Source organism: Schistocerca americana, chromosome 5, assembly GCF_021461395.2.
Source record: "Schistocerca americana isolate TAMUIC-IGC-003095 chromosome 5, iqSchAmer2.1, whole genome shotgun sequence".
Taxonomy (NCBI): domain Eukaryota; kingdom Metazoa; phylum Arthropoda; class Insecta; order Orthoptera; family Acrididae; genus Schistocerca; species Schistocerca americana.
Genome location: NC_060123.1, coordinates 470,164,949 through 470,182,725, shown reverse-complemented (window position 1 = coordinate 470,182,725; position 17,777 = coordinate 470,164,949). Strand labels below are relative to the sequence as shown.

Genomic DNA, 17,777 nt, shown 5'->3' with positions numbered 1-17,777 from the left:
GCAGCACACCTCTGAATTGCTTCTTTGTCTTCTTTTATTCCAATCTGGTATGGATCTCAAAAACTCTAGCAGCACTCAAGACTGTGTCACAGTAGCATCCTATAATTGCTCTTCTTTACAGATGAACCACACTTTCAAAAAATTCTCCCAGTAAATCATAGTCAACTATTGCCATCCCTACCACAGTCCTCACATGCTTGTACCATTTCATATCGCTTTGCAACTTTATGCCCATATATTTAAACAATGTGACTGTGTCACTACTAATGCTGTATCTGAACATTATGGGTTTGTTTTCCTTACTCATCTGCATTAACTTACATTTTTCTACTTTTTAAAGCTAGCTGCCATTCGTTACACCAATGAGAAATTTTGTCAGTCATTTTGCATCCTCCTATAGTCACTCAACTTGGACACCTTTCTGTACACCACAGCATCATCAGCAAACAACCGCAGATTGCTGCCTACCCTGTCCGCCAGATCATTTATTATACCGAGGATGAAAGCAATCCTATCACACTTCCTCGGGCACTTCTGGCAAATACCCTTGTTTCTGATGCGCACTTAGCATCAAGGACAATATACTTGATCCTATTATTTTTGAAGTCTTAGAGTCACTCACATACCTGGGAACCTATTTCATATGCAAGTACCTCCATTGAGTCTGCAGTGGGACACTGTATCAAGAGCTTTCTGGAGGTCTAGAAATGTGGAGTCTACCTGTTGCCATGCATTGCTCCACATTAAGGTTGTCTTTAGCACAAAAAAGGGTGCATTTTTATCACGTACCTAGTGATGTAAAAGGTTTGATAGACAGCAAAATTAATTCTGTTGCTATAGGTTATCCATCTTGACACCTGACAAAAGTTTTCTACTACTTTTAGTGTCTCATTTCCTAATCTTATTCCCTCAGCATCAATCAATTTTCTTTTACTGTTGTCTTTTTCAAGACACTACCCATTGCATTCAACTGCTCTTAAAGTCCTTAGCCATCTCTGATAGAATTAAAATGTCACTTCCAAACTGCAGCAAATTTTTTTTTTCTTTTCCCTGAACTTTAATTCCATTTCAAAACACTCAATGTATGGACTGAATGATGTCAGGGATAGGCTACAACCCTGTCTTCACTCCCTTCCCAACTACTGCATCACTTTCATGTCCTAAGTCACTTTATAATGAGCATCTCATTACCGTACAAGATATGAATAACCTTTCAGTTCCTGTACTTTATCCTTGCTGACTTCAAAATTTCAAAGAGTGTAGTCCAGTGGACATTGTCAAAAGCTTTCTCTACAAATATATAAATGTAGGTTTGCCTATCTTTCAAAATAAGTCATTTGGTCTGTATTGCTGTACATGTTACTACATTTCTGTAGAACCCAAGCTGATGTTCACGATGACTGGCCTCTACCACTTTCTCCATTCTTCTTTAAATAATTCACGTCAATATTTTGCAAAAGTGACTTAGCTGATAGTTCAGTTGTATTGACCCCTGTCAGCACCTGCAAACTTTGGAACTGGAAGTATTACATTCTTTCTGAAGTATGAGGGTGTTCACTTGTCTCATATATCTTGATAGAAAAGTTTTAATGTCCTACTCCAGGTGTTTTGGGTGCTCTGTAAAATCCTCCTCACAGTATTGTATCTCTTGTTTCATCTTCACCCACTTCTCTTTCTGTATTGTTGTCCCAAGTTTGTTGTCATTGCTTTGACATTTGACCTGACCTGATGAGCTTTTTTTAGTCTTGGAGAATCTTCTCCGATCCATTGTAAAGATTGAACCTTGGTCTCAACATCATAACTGTCACCAGTTATGATTCTCATAAGGCACATCTCATTCTTATTTGTGCAATTGGGATGCACAGTTTCATTGGCGGTCCTGACATGAGCATTGTTGGTGTATGTCAGAGGGCATCCTGAATGAGGGTCAACTTTAACTTCTGTCCAGCCATTTTTAAACTGTGTGAAGCATTTGTAACACTAAGCACTGCTTAAGCACTCATCACTGTAGGCTTCCCGCATCATTTAGTGTATCTCTGTAAAGGTTTTCTTGAGTTTCTCACAAAATTTAACGTAGATGCACTGCTCCTCGAACTCTGCCATCTTGAAATTTGCAGACTGTGACACACAACGTTCTACTCAATACAGCACTGAACAATAACTAAGAGACATGAAACAATAAAACTTTCAGCAGTTACACATTAATCACAGGTGCAAAATTACAAATGATCTAGAATTTTTTGAACAGACCTTGCACATTAGATTTGCTGTTCTACATCTAAATGGATACTCCGCAAGCCACCATACAGTGCATGGTGGAGGGTACCCTGTACCACTATTTGTCATTTCCTTTCCTGTTCCACTTGCAAATAGTTCGGGAAAAATGACTGCCTATATGCCTCCATATGAGCCCTAATCTCTTGTATCTTATATTTGTGGTTCTTACATGCAATATATGTTGGCAGCAGTAGAATCATTGGGCAGTTCTCTAAATTTTCTCAATAGTGTTTTTCAAAAAGAATGTTGCCTTCCCTCCAGTGGTTCCCACTTGAGCTCCCGAAGCATCTCCGTAACAGTTAATTGTTGTTCGGACCTACTGGTGCCAAATCTAGCAGCCCACCTCTGAATTGCTTCGATGTCTTCCTTCAATCTGACCTGGTACGGATCCCAGACACTTGAACAGTACTCAAGAATAGGTCACACCAGTGTCCCATATACGATCTCTTGTACAGCTGAACCACTCTTTTCTGAAATTCTCTCAATAAACCAAAGTCAGCCATTTGGCTTCCCTACCACAGTTCTCACATGCTTGTTCCACCTTGTATCACTTTGTAACATTACACCCAGATGTTTAAACGACTTGACTGTGTCAAGCAGGACACTAGTAATACTGTATCCGAACATCGCACTCCTCCATGGTGCACTCCTGTTCATAGTAGCTTGCCTGCATTACTATTTTATTATGTATTAGACCCACTTATGCAATTTCTTTTCTGAATTTGTGTTGCAAAAACTTGGCCAGGAGTCCTGTTCTTCTTACAACATTCCACTAAGTCCCATTTTTATCTAATTTCAGCCTCTTCATTTCTTTTTTTTAATTCCGTAATCTACCTACCTGATTAAGGGACCTAACATTTTACGCTTCAACATGAAGTATGCCGGTCTTGCTTTTCCTGATGTCCTCCTGAGTAGTTCCCACCCAGAGATCTGAATGGGGAACTGTTTTATATCCAGATTATTTTTCCTAAGAGGATACTATCATCATTAAGCCACACACTAGAGGTGCTGGCTCCCAGGGAACAAAAACACAATATGGGCATAGTTTCGCATACTTTCAGCCATTCACTGTAAGAGCATTGCAAGGTCATGGCTACGAAGTCTTTCGCGACGTATTTCTTGAGTAAAAATTTCCCGGTGTACATGCCGCATCAAATCAGGATAAATCTCCAAGCTTTCGACCACTACCTCCATGGTCGTCGTCGGGGCTAAAACTGACTGTTGTGAACTAGCGAGTTTCCCACTTTTTATATGCAAAGGGCGGCTTCTTATTAGCTGGAATACGTCAGCGATATGGCGCGTAGCGAAGTGGTGCCCTCTACTTCCATAGATGTAGTTGCTATCCCGCGTTGCTTGCAGCGCCATCCCTTGAATCAGGATGTAAAGTGCGAGAAATTTTTTCTCTGTGATATTTCTTTATCCAGTGCACTCTTCCAAGTGTTGCTAAGTGCATAGCCGTTGTCTCTATTAAAGTTACTATCGCTAAGTCTAATTTCGACTGCTTCCCGGATCACAGAGTCCCAGTAATTCGATGTGTGGGCTATTACTCTGGTTTCTTCAAATAAAATCTTATGCTTGTTAAGCAGGCTATGTTCAGCCACCGCTGATTTTTCCAAATACCTGTATTTCAGGTGGCGTTGGTGCTCGATGCAGCGTTGAGACCGATTGTTAGCGCTATTGGCTCTCCTACGTACAAGCTTGCAAAGCACTTAACTAAATTGTTGGCGCCTATAGTTGGTCACTGCCCACATCATATTAAAAATTCAAAAATGTTTGTTGATATCATAAAACAGATGAAGATAGGCCCAAGTGATATCATGGTCAGCCTCGACATGGTTTCTCTGTTCACCAAAGTACCTGTGGATGACACATTACAACTGTTGCCTGCTCATTTCTCCTCAGAAATTTTGAAGTTGTTCTGGCATACCTTGACGACCACTTATTTTTTATACAGTGGAAATTATTATGAAATGGAACAGCCATGGGTTCGCCACTGTCACCAGCAATAGCGAATTTTTTCATGGAGGACTTCGAAGAACGAGCCCTGAGCAGTGCTCACCTCCGCCCATCATGCTTCTACAGATACGTCGACGATACTTTTTTAATCTGCCCACACGGCAGCGACACGCTGCAGCAGTTCGTCGAACATCTGAATGGTGTACATCCAAACATAAAATTTACATTCGAGGTAGAGAAGGAAGGGAAGTTACCTTTTTTAGATGTGTTGGTAGAGCGAAAGCCGGATGGACGACTGGGCCATTCTGTGTACAGGAAGCCAACCCATACAGACCCATAGCTTCCATCATCCGTCTCAGAAGAGAGCTATGCTGAATACTTTAGTACACAGAGCCAGGACTATTTCCGACAAGGACCACCTCAGTCCCGAGATTAACCATTTGACGACTGTTTTCAAGAGGAATGGTTATTCTGCCGGTGAAATTAAATCAGTATTGTCCAAGAAAGTAAGACACGATGCCGGCCACATACAAGAAGAGGACCATCACATAGCGCGGCTTCCTTTTTGTGGTGCTACAACGAGCAAGATCGCCTGAGTCCTGAAGAGGCAAGGAATAAAACCAGTTTTCCGACCACCTAGGAAAATTAAGGAAATGTTGAGACCAGTCAAAGATAGTCTCGGCTTAAGAGTGCCGGGAATTTATACTATTCCTTGTGAATGCGGCAAGAATTACGTGGGCCAGTCTGTAAGAACCGTTGCCGACCGCTGCATCGAGCACCAACGCCACCTGAAATACAGGTATTTGGAAAAATCAGCGGTGGCTGAACATAGCCTGCTTAACAAGCATAAGATTTTATTTGAAGAAACCAGAGTAATAGCCCACACATCGAATTACTGGGACTCTGTGATCCGGGAAGCAGTCGAAATTAGACTTAGCGATAATAACTTTAATAGAGACAACGGCTATGCACTTAGCAACACTTGGAAGAGTGCACTGGATAAAGAAATATCACAGAGAAAAAATTTCTCGCACTTTACCTCCTGATTCAAGGGATGGCGCTGCAAGCAACGCGGGATAGCAACTACATCTATGGAAGTAGAGGGCACCACTTCGCTACGCGCCATATCGCTGACGTGTTCCAGCTAATAAGAAGCCGCCCTTTGCATATAAAAAGGGGGAACCTCGCTAGTTCACAACAGTCAGTTTCAGCCCCGACGACGACCATGGAGGTAGTGGTCGAAAGCTTGGAGATTTATCCTGATTTGACGTGGCATGTACACCGAGAAATTTTTACTCATTGCAAGGTCATGTTGGTTAATAGCAAAAAGTCAGATTAGTCAGTCATCCAGACTGTTGCCATTGCAATTACTGAAAGGGCTGAAAACAAAAGGGCTGCTTGACCACCTTCAGGAACCACTGGTCAATCTGTCCTATCCGCAGATACCCCTTCTTTGTGAATTCAGTATGATTATCATCTTAGTTGTTGAGGCATGCAAGCCACCATACCTCAGCAAGATCTGTGGTTCATGGTTGGGTCACTGGCTATAATGATTGCAGATGTTTTCTCAGACCAATCTTCATTTGTGCACTCACAGCTAAGTGTTTAATTATCAAAATGACAGATGGAATGAATGGCTGTGATAGCTGATCCATCCTGAACTATTTAACTGCTGGTTTAGACATAACGTATGCATCGACAAAGCTTTTACATCTGTGCTATATGTAATTCTCCAGAAGGTATACATGCAGTTTTCAGACTTTCGGTCAATTTGATTCAAGCCACTTGAAGGTGATAGGACTACTTTCACAGTGGCTGGCTGGTTGACACTGTTGTCAATTGTATTTTTGAGATGAAATTTTCACTAGGTGACAGTATGAGGTACACAGCCATTTTAAAGTGATTTTCAAGTGCTTAGGTGATATAAGATATTTGGCACATTGGCTGTTCCATTTTAGTGTAAGACATGCAATAAGGTGTTTCAAAACAACTTGATAGTATTTGCATACCAAAAAATGCTGGTGGAATCAATTATCGTACCTCAGGCAATAATGTAGTGAAAATTTAATAATTTCATAAACGTGATACAATGGAGTTTTAATGTGTTTAATGCAGTGATGGTTCTGAAGTGTGTCCTCTCATGGGTGAAAATGTTTGTACCATGTTATGAAGTGGGGGGGATGGATATCAAATTCTTAGTAGTTGTTGAAAAAATTAGCAAGAATGTTGTGAACAAATGAGTAAAACTCTACCTCCATCAAGATAAGCCTGTGAAGATGTTGAATAATGCAGTGTCTGTATTTCTAACTGCTTTCAAAACTGATTGCTTTTATAACAAACTGCAAGCTTTTTAGGTCTACAACTTCGGCTTGAGATACAAAAACCGGTTGAAAAAGAACAATGTTATTACTAAGAGGCTCACTGGCTCACTTTGGTTTACAGCAGCTTTAATATTGGGTGCTTTGAGGTGTCCATTGATGGTAGACTAGAAAGTCCACTTAATGTGGTAGAATGCAGCAGTGCCTGCTTAAACGTTGATCATTAGAATGGTAGTCTCTTGGACACTGATTTCAGTTTCTTGTATAGCCTCCTCTCAGTACTGTACATACATGGATTCACGTGCAGAGATGGTCATTGATATGTATAATATTAACTTGGAGAGATGCTATTATGTGTTACTTTTGCCTGATGCTGCAACTGTTAAAGGAATGTTGCTAGTAATGCAGGCTGATTTTGGGGGTCTGTGGATAGATCTGGTCAGGGAAATGAAAATCTTGGAGAGCTTGTTGGATAATGTGAAAATGGATCATGTCTGATTGAAATATGCTGGATGACCATTTATATTTGATTGAATACCAGACGTGTACAGTCATTTTATGTTGTGGCTCCACTAATCATAGTGCCATAAATCATTGTCCGAGTCACTATGATGTTTCCTACTTCTGGTCGACACCGTACTGAGAAGCAACCACCAATCTGTTCCTGCTCTATGATGGTCATATCCCAGCTGTTTCATTTGTTAAATCAGAGGAGTATAGTAGGGTTCTGTGTAAGAGGCAGGACGGTGAGACAGACCAATGTTCATAGCTTGCCATTCAGCAAATGGTTTTTGATGATCCAGGTGCATGCAATGCATACAGCATTGTGTTCACCTTGCAGCCAGCGATGGCTGATCATCTGATGTGGCTGTTCAGATATGAATATTTATGATGCTTCCATCTGAAACAGAGGTGCAGCAAGTGCAGGTTCCTTGACTTTGCAGGAGCAGTATTGATGTGCAGCATGACACTCAACAAGTAACATGTTGGGTAATTCTAAGGAAGGCTCCATAGTCTCCCGCAAACCCTTAATCTGTCCCTTCAGAAATTCAGTTTATTGTAAAAGTTGAGGTTGTCAATCCAGTTCTGGCATGTTTACAATTTAACTAAGAGAATACGATCCTCAAAACAGCAGATGACTTTTCAGAATGTAAAGTATGGTTGTATGGGTTTGCAAGTTCGTGCTAAATATATGGTTCTTATTTAATCTTCACCTAACAGCTTCAGATCATTGCCTTTACTACCCCATGTCAATGCAAATTTGATTCCTAGAGCAAAGCTGTAGATGACGTTCATTTTTAATTTCCCTCAGGCATATAGGCACCTGTTTCTTTATTTTTCCCCGTTTCAAATAAATTAATGTGATGACCATTTTGTTTTTCTGTTTCTTACTGTAGATTCACTGTCATCATCATCAACATTGTCTTCACTCAAACTGAACCTGGATTATGATACAGAATCTCTGCGGGCAGAACTGAAAGAGAGAAACTGTATTCCAGGGCCAATTACCAAAACAACAAAGAGATTGTATTTAAAGAAACTTGTCAAACTGAAGAAGACTGGTGAATTTTGTAACCCGGGGCAAAGAAATATTGGTAAGTTAATTTTTTCTTTAGCTATAATATACAGATTTTGGAAATGCCCACATTGTCATTACTTGCAGAAGTTAGGACTAATTTCTGATCTTTTTAGTGTATCTGAATTGTTAGTTTAAGGAATAAAGGTAACAACTCGCCAAATAGTTAAGAGGCTGAGTCATTAATATGGATACAAGCAAGACTGGGAATGACGATAGTTAACTGTGAAACAACAAAAGGCACAATAGTGGAATGAAGAATGGAAAACCTACAGAGGTGAGGAAGGATGAATATACTTAAGTGCTCAGTAATGAAATTGGCTGAATGGGTGGACTAGAGAACATGCAAACTTTCTTGCTGAATGAAAGAACCGGCCCTGGCAAATACTTGCGAAAAAATATACCCATGTTTGGGAAATAAGACTAAATGAACCTTCAGATGTTTTATAATGCTTGACTGAGACTAAAGATAAAGTTGGAATTATTTTAATAGATATTGATTAGTGGAAAACGTACTACTAGAAATTCCTTACTTATTGCAATCAAACTTATGGAAACAGCAGGTACAGAAACCCATATTGTGGAGAAATATGAAACGATAAACTCTTAGCAAGTTAGTGGCATTACAGACAGAGAAAGTGGGAAATCCTCTGAACCTGGCAACTTTAACATTGAACTAATAAAAGCCGCATCATATAAATTATTTCAGATCCTACCTAAAATATTTCTAAGTTGCTTGGGTGGGGGGGGGGGGGGGGGGGGGGAGATAAGGTAATAGAATATTGGGGGAAAGAAAACAGAAATCATATGATTAATAAAATGGGATGCTATGCTGACTAAGAATCGTCAAGGGATAAATGTTAAATGTAAGGCCGTAGCGAGTAGAGGAGAAAGTGTGCCGATTCCCCTAGTTGACCGGTTCCACCGTGCGATGTTAGTTGCTCCGCTTGTGACCCAAGGAAGCACACCTTCACTACGTTTACATGCGACACATCTTCCAAAAGGTGAAAACTGCCTTGTTTACATGTTAAGGTGTGATGCAGATTTTTAGCCCAGTTAAATATGGCGTATGGAAAACAGTTGATCCAGCTTCTGATCCAGCCGACACAGTTGTTATTTCTTTTAAATTAAATGTTTACAGGTAGGCAGTTTCATGCTCGATCCAATATTTCTGCTTCTCCTTCACTGCACAATAAATCCATATTAACCAAATATTCTGAAAACAAGAAATAACTTGACAACGCAAGCATGTTTCAAATCCAGTTGCATTTACATGAGAGTGAGATTTGATTACATAATTGGAAAACCAGTAACTAGAAGCGGATTTCCAGAATCAGCTTTGAAGTGTTTTCATGACCACCCAGAGGCGGTATTGGGAAATCCGGTTTTGGGAGCACCACATAAAAGGCGTGCTTATTGCTGGAGTTGAAACAGGTCAACATAATACACGAACAGGATCATTTCATAACAAAATGAAAAAATGTGGGTTTAGTTACCATACCTCAGAGAATGTAAATTGCCGACTGGTTTAGATTAGTTCCAGACATACTTTGACATTTCTTGAGGACTTTGTGTGATGAATAATCAGTTCAGATTTTGTTGACTTGCTACCACCTAATCTTATAGCATATTTTCCCCTCAAGAAGATTGTGCCGTTGCATTGGCCACTGAGTTACTGAACCATTTTGTAGACATCACCAGACCTATTTATTCAGTTGACTGTCATCAGAAGTGAATGAAATAATTCTTGTTCTGGATAGCTCAAGCTGGATAATCACTTGAATCAGTGTCTGTGACACGTCGTCACCAGAAGCTGTGTTGCAACTCACATATACTGCGAAAGTTGAATCCAATTACGGAGTGGAAGAGCATGATTTGAAAGTTTACTCTTACAATCATCTGAAGTGTATTTCTCTGCATTAATGGAATCAGATTTTCAGCCAAGCATAACTGAACTGCAGGTCTTGCTGGAACTTATTTTCTTGAAAAATCAACATAACTATGCATTTATTTTCCTCTTGTAATAATTCCTAATTGCTTCCACAGTATGTGTATTAATTCTTAATTCTGTATGTCTATTTGAGACTAAGTAATAAATTTAGGAGTTGTTTCCAAACAAGTGTGGACAGTCCATGCAGCAAACAATGTCTTTATTATTTGGGTGACTTATTTTCTAAAAGTAGAATGTCAAAAAGAAACACGTGATCATATTGAATTCTTTGTTATTTATCAGTTACCATTTCTTTCTTATGGTGTCAGCTATGCTTATTACCTTGTTTGGAGTTGTATAGGTAGTAGAGGGGTCTCATTTGAGTAATCGTACGCTTTTAATCTAGAAATTGCTTTTGCAGTGGATTTATTTTGTCATTCACTGACCTCAGTTTATTATGTAATTACACAAGTTTCAGTTTCTTACATTTCAGTGTTCTTTTTACTGAAACTACTGTTGCGTCTGGCATTGATTCATTCTGTATATTTTCCTCGACTGAAGAAACAATGGCATACATCACATCTTTTTCTGGTTTACAATATTCTGGGCTGCAACTTCTCTTCTGCGAGTGTTTCTCTGGGATGCTAAACATATCCTTTTTTGTAGTAAGTTCCTCTATGAAACATGATCCTTACAGTAATCAGTTTTGGGTCATATATCTGTAGTTTGGAGGAACTGTTCTGTGATTTTAAAAATTCTACTCCCTTTTTTGGAGTTCTGAAATGTATTTGCCTTTACTTTCTCTATAACTGGATCAGTACACTGGAACTAACAAGTGGGCTATTTCTTCCCTTATCTTGTTTAAATATGAGTAAACATAAATCCTACCACCATTTTATAACAGCATACTGCAACTATTCAAAGTTCCTCACACAACACGGTAAGCAAACCCACAAAATAAGCACACAAAATACACATTCCTATACCGAAATGCACAAAGTTGAGTATAAAGTGTTAGTGCTGCTTGTAGTGTGGGGCATGCCGCTCCCTATACTACCTAATGCTAAGGTGCGGAGAGTCGGCACACTTCCGCGTCTGCTTGCTATGGAAAGGGTATGGTATGGGAGCTAGATGTTGGTGTATTGATAGTTGTTAGAACACACAACCTTGTAGGAAAAAGTTATTAGAGACCGGATTGCACAGTTTGATTTTAGTTGATGTGCTGAACGTGGGACATGGTTCCACAAGGTATTCTGTGAAAATGTATGAGGAGGAGTATGTTCAAGGTTTGTAGAAGATTTAGATTTTTGACTTATGCTGCAATAGTGATGTAAAATAAATAAAATGCTATCTTTTTAATTCCTGGTAACAGAAGAATTGAGGCAGGTCAGTTTGGATTCCACACTGTTCAAAATGTTTGTAGATGAAGTGCTGGAGAATTGGTACTGAAAGTGTAGCAAAAAATCTAGTTTGAAATGCACTGTCATTTAGCAATGACTAGGTTAGCATAGCATCAGACAGGGTTATCAGTGAAATTGTTCCTAAATCGTGGAGAAGTATTAGGAATAGGACGTTACAATATGCTTGGATGTATAAGTAGAAAGATAAATTGGCCAAGGCAGACCAACATTAAGACTAATAAACTTGCTATTAGTCGACCATGTACTATTGCATCTGGGAGTTAGTGCATTTCAGTCAGCTTATTGTGAGTAAGCACATAACCGGTGTTGATGGTGTATGTGCAACTAACCTGAAAGCATGTCAGTGTGATGAGTTTTCCTTAGTTACCACTGTATTTTGTTTACTGTAACATAACCGTGTGTTTCTGATAACATCTGCCCAGTATCTTTCTGTTTGGTCCTATAGCAATTTCTCTAATTTGTCTGAAACCCCTATAGCATTCTGTGAGCTATTTATGTGGAAAGTTTGTGTGTTTTTAGCAAGGTTGTTAACTTTCGTTTTTCTCTGTAGCTCTTAATTATCTGCACCTATCTTGAGTTCAAACACTAATGGCTCTTGTTGGTCATTCTGGATCCATTGTCTCATAGTCCTCTTAGATTTCTCATCAGTAGTTGTCGAAAGGTCCTGTTTTATGGCAGCTGCAAGATATGAAAGAAATAATTTTCTTCATTCTACTGGTGACTGGTACAACCTCTCAGAAGACAGTACAGTTTTATTGGGGCGAATTCTCCAAACTCCTTTGTGTCACTTTTTTTTTATTTAGGCAAGTTCGATTAATTTTCTTTTAGTTTTGAGGAACATATCAGTATTCTTCTTTTTAATTTTATTGATAAGAATATCTGTATGCTGATGAGGTTAAAAGTTTGCCTTCTTTGCATTTTATTGGTTCTATTTATCCGTATCGTGTGCACACACGCATGCAGTGTATTTGTCCTAAGAGTTGTCAGATGCATTTTCTCTGCTCTTTCACAGATATTTGCAATCTGGTTTTTGTGGTGTCTAGGTGGCGTCAGGCTAAACAAATACTGTTCAGCCTATCTTTGACATGATGTCAATTGTCGACAGAAAGCAGGGGTTTTTCCCATTACAAACGGGTATTTTTAAAATGGAAATTTACGTTCCTATTTGATAAAGTGGTTGCAAATTAATCTGGTGTGATATTTGTTTTATTGATGTGTATTAACGGCGACAGTAAAACAAGAAGAATAACCAGTATCCTAACAGTGGCAGCATCAATCTGGCCCGCACTGACTGCTACAACCATGCAGCAGCACTGCTCAGTTACTGCTGGTGCATTGGTTATTCTTAATATTTTACTGTCTCTGTTAATACATATCAATGAAACTAATATTGCACTAGACTAATTTGGAAATGCCGTATCAAATAACACACATTCCTCCTTAAACATTACTTTGTTTGTAACAAAAACAAACTGATGCTTTCTGTCGACACTGGGCATTGCATAGAAAATGTCATGAGCAGTGTTTGTTTCCGCTGTCTCCAGCTACACATTGCAAAAATGAATTTGCAAATATCTGCCGAAACAGCAGAGAAAAATTGCACGGTGATTCTTAGGAGGGACGCCCAGGTTGGATGTCAATGTAACTTCATATACATGCACAACGTCAGTAGGTGAGGGATTAGGGTTACAATTATCTGTGATTGATAGAACAACCACTAGAGTGCATTAGTGTTATTTGTGTTTAGTGTTGTTGTTAGGCCCAGTAGGGTATATAAGGGGTGTGAAGAGTGTCCGATGTTGAGTAATTACTATGAAGGACACGGAAATGTCACATACTCATGTGAGATATGACAAAGTTCGAAAAGGACCTCTTTGTAGGTCTCCATTTTGTAGGCGGGTTGAATCTTGCCGTATCCAGATTTGCGAGTTATTGGGATGTAATAGTGGCATACTGTTGAACTGTGTGGTAGCATGAGGTATGCTCCTCATCAGTTATCCAGTTGAGCATGCTTGACCATCACAATGTAGCATCACTATACTGTGCACCAAGCACATCATAACCCCTTAACATCTCTGCTTGCCATCTGAGAGCAAGTAGTGGACTCCCTACAATGTTGTGTGTCATACCACTCCATTGGTTGGAGACTAGCAGCAGCCTTGTGTAGGCTGCTGTTAACACAACACTAAAAGTGACTGCATTTGAAGTGGTGCTGTAACTGGGAAATGTGGACTGCTAATAAATGGCGTCGCATTGTGTTCGCTGATGAATTGCAGTTTTGCACTACGCCAGATGAATGTCGGTGAGTATAGTGACTATCTCGAAAGCGGTCCCATTTTTCCAGTGGTTTCGAGAGGCACAGTGGTATTATCCCTGGAATTGAGGTGAGGGTGCCCATAGGGTATGTCTTCAAGTTATGCTTGTAGCCATAGAGGGAACTCGGACAGTACAATGACTTGTTGCAGACATCCTGCAGCCTTGTGCATTACTTCTCGTGGAGCAGTGCTGTGGTAGCAATTTTCAACAGGAAAATGTTTGTCTGCACACAGCGCACGTCTCTGTGAACTGTTTCTATGCTGTTGAGATACTCCCATGGCCAGCAAGATCCCCAGGTTTGTCACTGACATAACGTGTGAGACCGACGTGGACTTCAACTCTATTCGATTGTCGGTATCCACAATATCAAGGACTAATTAAAACAGTTTTGGGCCAGCTTGCCTCAGGAGAGGATATAGGTGTTTCGACACTTTCCCAGCTGAATTATTGCATCCATCCAGGACAGAGGGGGAGGGGGTGGGAGGTACAAGTTCATACTGATAAGTGGGCTTATACTGCCAGGTTCTTTTTAAATGTGATTCAATTCTGTAATCACTGAAATAAAATTGCTTACCTCTCGGTTCCATTTCCTCCTTCCCTTAGGGGTGATTCACTTTTTGTTAGACAGTGTATATTTATTTTGTTTACTTATTCTTCCACATCACCACTAGTTCTTATCAACCTCCAAACCAGTGCAGACATGTGTCTGGCATGTGGCAATATAGATGCATTGTCACAGCATTTAAGTTGTGCACAGGTAGTAGGTTTGCAGACTACATCATTGAAGAGTTTGGATGTGTTACATGTTGTATTAGTGGATAATGACATTTTCTGAGGCTTGTATTCGAGACATAAATGTGTCATAGCCTGACCAAGTGGGTAGAGTGGAAATAAATGCATTTGTTTACCATAATTAAATTCAGAGTTTTAGTGTGTAAGTACAAAAATATAATTGGGCATATAGCAGACGGTTGCATGTGACGAGTTCAGAGTCATAGATCTTAGAACAAATAATCACCATTTTATGCTAACTTTAAAAGATAGACACTTCCTTGTACCATATTCCTGTTAAACTATCGTATTTCTTTTTAAATATCTGCCAAAAGTTTTGTAGTAATTTCATGTTTGTTTTTCTTAGTATTTCCTTCTATCTCCTCTAACATTATTTTGAAATGTTTGTGTCACTAACTTCAGAGAGTTAATGATTTATTTCTACATATTACATTACATTAATACTCGCACTTATAGGTATGTAAGAGTCTCTAGCACACGAAGCTCGGAACACTAAACTAGTTGAAAATCAGAGGGGGTAACACAACACACAGAATTGTGCACGTCGTGGAGTATTTATGTACACTGCCACTGTACTTGTCAACATGGTGGGGTGCTCTATATGACTCGACACCCCCCCCCCCCCCCCTCGCTCCCAGTCAGTGTAAACAGTATCTGAGGTGAAGAATATGGCATTTTTAACAAATGCCATTAATCTTGTTTGAGGAAATCAGTAAAATGCAACTGACACTTCATTGACTATTGCGGCTAATTGTGTAGGAGAGAACACTGCAACAATATAAGATTTCAATGCTGTCACAAGTACCTGATTGTCAAGTATTGTCAAGTAAATCCCTGGTTTTATTTTTTACATGGGGATTTTTTTTTATTATTATTATAATGAAAAATAGAACATAAGGGGAGAAAATTTCAGGCAGGATCAAAATTTGGTTAATTCTCAGATATATTAATTATATAAAAGAACTGTCGGGTTAAATAATCCCTTTGTAAATGATTTTAGTTTAAAGAATATAACTAAAATTTGTTTGATAGGAATGTTGCAAGAGTTTAATTAATATTTCCTATGCAGAATACAGTCCAGAGCTTGAGTGCACCTTGAAGACAATGGAGTGGGTGAATGGTCTTGCTGCCTATATCAAGTTGGAACAAGAAGTAGCTACTCAATTTTCAAATCCTAGTTGTGAAAGAAGATGGCGAGGTGGTATAACGAAATCAGCATTCTGTTATCTGTTACTTGATCCAAGAGTAACCAAAAATCTTCCATGTAGGACACAAACAATGCAGCCTCTCCAGATCTGGCAAACGTTTCTGTCATCTGTCTTTTATATTGGCAAAGGTGTGCGAAATAGGCCATATTCTCATCTGTATCAGGCAGCTTCTTTATGGAAAACAAAATCGAAGTCTTCAGACAAGAAGGTACAATACATTTTAGATATATGGAGTGAAGGGTTTGGAGTTGTATGCCTTCATGTGTTCCAAAATGTTATACCTGTTGAGGCTCACACCCGTGAGGCAGCTATGATAGAAGCTATGGGTTTGAAGGCATTGAAAAATGTTCGTCACAGTGAGTATTATGGAACTGCTGCAACTTGGAATTCAAAGCAGCGACGAAAATTAGGTGTTTATCTTCTCTACAGAGCATTGCTGGTTTTTTTGAGCGAAGGGGAGAGGCAGCTTGGACCAGAAAACTTATAGTACCTAAATAATGTCCTATTTGGAGCTTGACATTTCTGTGTTAAAGTTAATTTTAAGTACCTATGGATCTAAGTGGCAGGTACCCCCCCCCCCCCCCCCCCCCTTACACACACACACACACACACACACACACACACACACACACACACACACACACACACCAAAGAAAATGTTAAAAGTAGATATTGTATCCAAACCTAATGTATTGTTGTAATGGTGGACAGTGAGAGCAGTGTAATTAATAAGAGAAATAGAGGGAGGCTGAAATTAGCTGTGTAATTCATAATTCTTATATCTGCACTTCCACCACATTTATGTTCAGATTTAATGAAATATCTCTCTTCAAAGCCTGCTTTATTTAAAGTTGTTTCATTTTCTTTCATACCACACCAAACAAAGTTTTGGAGTGGATAAGGCTCTAGACTCTTAATTCAGAAGGGACAGGTGTCAAATTCCTGTTTGATTAGTCACAGGTTTTTTTTTTTTTTTTTTAAAAAAAATCACTTCAGGTGAATGCCTGGATCCGTCCTTCGTAATGATCACAGTTGACTTCTGTACCCAACTTGTAGGCTCAGTTTGTGCTCTGTCACTAATAACCTTGTCATGGTAGTCATCGAACATCATTCTATTTTTGTTTAATGCCTTACTGTACTGAAATTATAATATGAGGCAACTCAATACTACCAATGCCTAAGTATTTTCTTGCTGCCTGTTACACATCTTATTTTATAAGCACAAACTTCTACATTTCTATTTTACTTTCCTCTGAGAACCAGAAGTTTGGTCTGAAGAGTGTTGTCTTTAATCAGGTCTCTTCTTCCTAAGATTTCCTCCGTTTTCTTAACTGGTGGCACCCATTCTGTCCTTTCTGATAAGGCTCCATCTGCATATGACATTACACTTTGGTCTCCCAAATTTCTAAAGATCGTATAGTGTTCAAAATCTCCAGAGCTCCAGCATCAAAAGATATAGTTCCTTCTGGTGTTGTGTTCATTAGCTGTGATGACATTTTTTTCCCATTTTGCTTATTGCTTCTAATGTGTGTCCTCTGTAGATAATTATCTGTCGTACATGCCTTGTGAAATGCTCTTACTATTACTTCATTAAGTGACTTTAACTTGTTTAAATTCATTGCATATTTTGAAAATCTTTTGCAATGATTTTTGATTTATACATTTTCTTGGCTTCTCGTGTCTGTGGAAAGCCGTATTCTGACAATTCTCTCTCCCAGTGACCAGCTACAGAGTGTGTGTGTTTGTTTTCGTGTTCTGCTATCTATTTTAGAAGACCTTTCGGCTGAAAGCTCACATGTTTAGCATCTTTTTGTTGTGAATTTTAAAATTTTCCGTGCAGATTGAATGTTTAAACAAATTTTGGGCTTGCAGCTGGTCATCATTTAATTCATCCCACGATATTTTGACTGAGCTCCTGTCAGTCATCTTCAGGTGAGCCACCGAAGACTGTTCAGCAAAATATAGTGTGCTGAGAGTCTTCCA

The 17,777-nt window shown here is 39.2% G+C and overlaps 1 protein-coding gene across 1 annotated transcript in view; it reads left to right on the top strand.

Annotated features, from left to right (window-relative positions):
- LOC124616453 overlaps window positions 1–16,281 on the top strand; it is a 110,874-nt gene extending 94,593 nt beyond the window's left edge. Inside the window, exons 6-7 of the mRNA XM_047144761.1 lie at window positions 7,949–8,146; window positions 15,656–16,281. Coding sequence (XP_047000717.1) covers window positions 7,949–8,146; window positions 15,656–16,281 — 824 coding nt within the window. The remainder of the gene's footprint in view (window positions 1–7,948; window positions 8,147–15,655) is intronic.
- The last annotated feature ends 1,496 nt before the right edge of the window (window positions 16,282–17,777 follow it).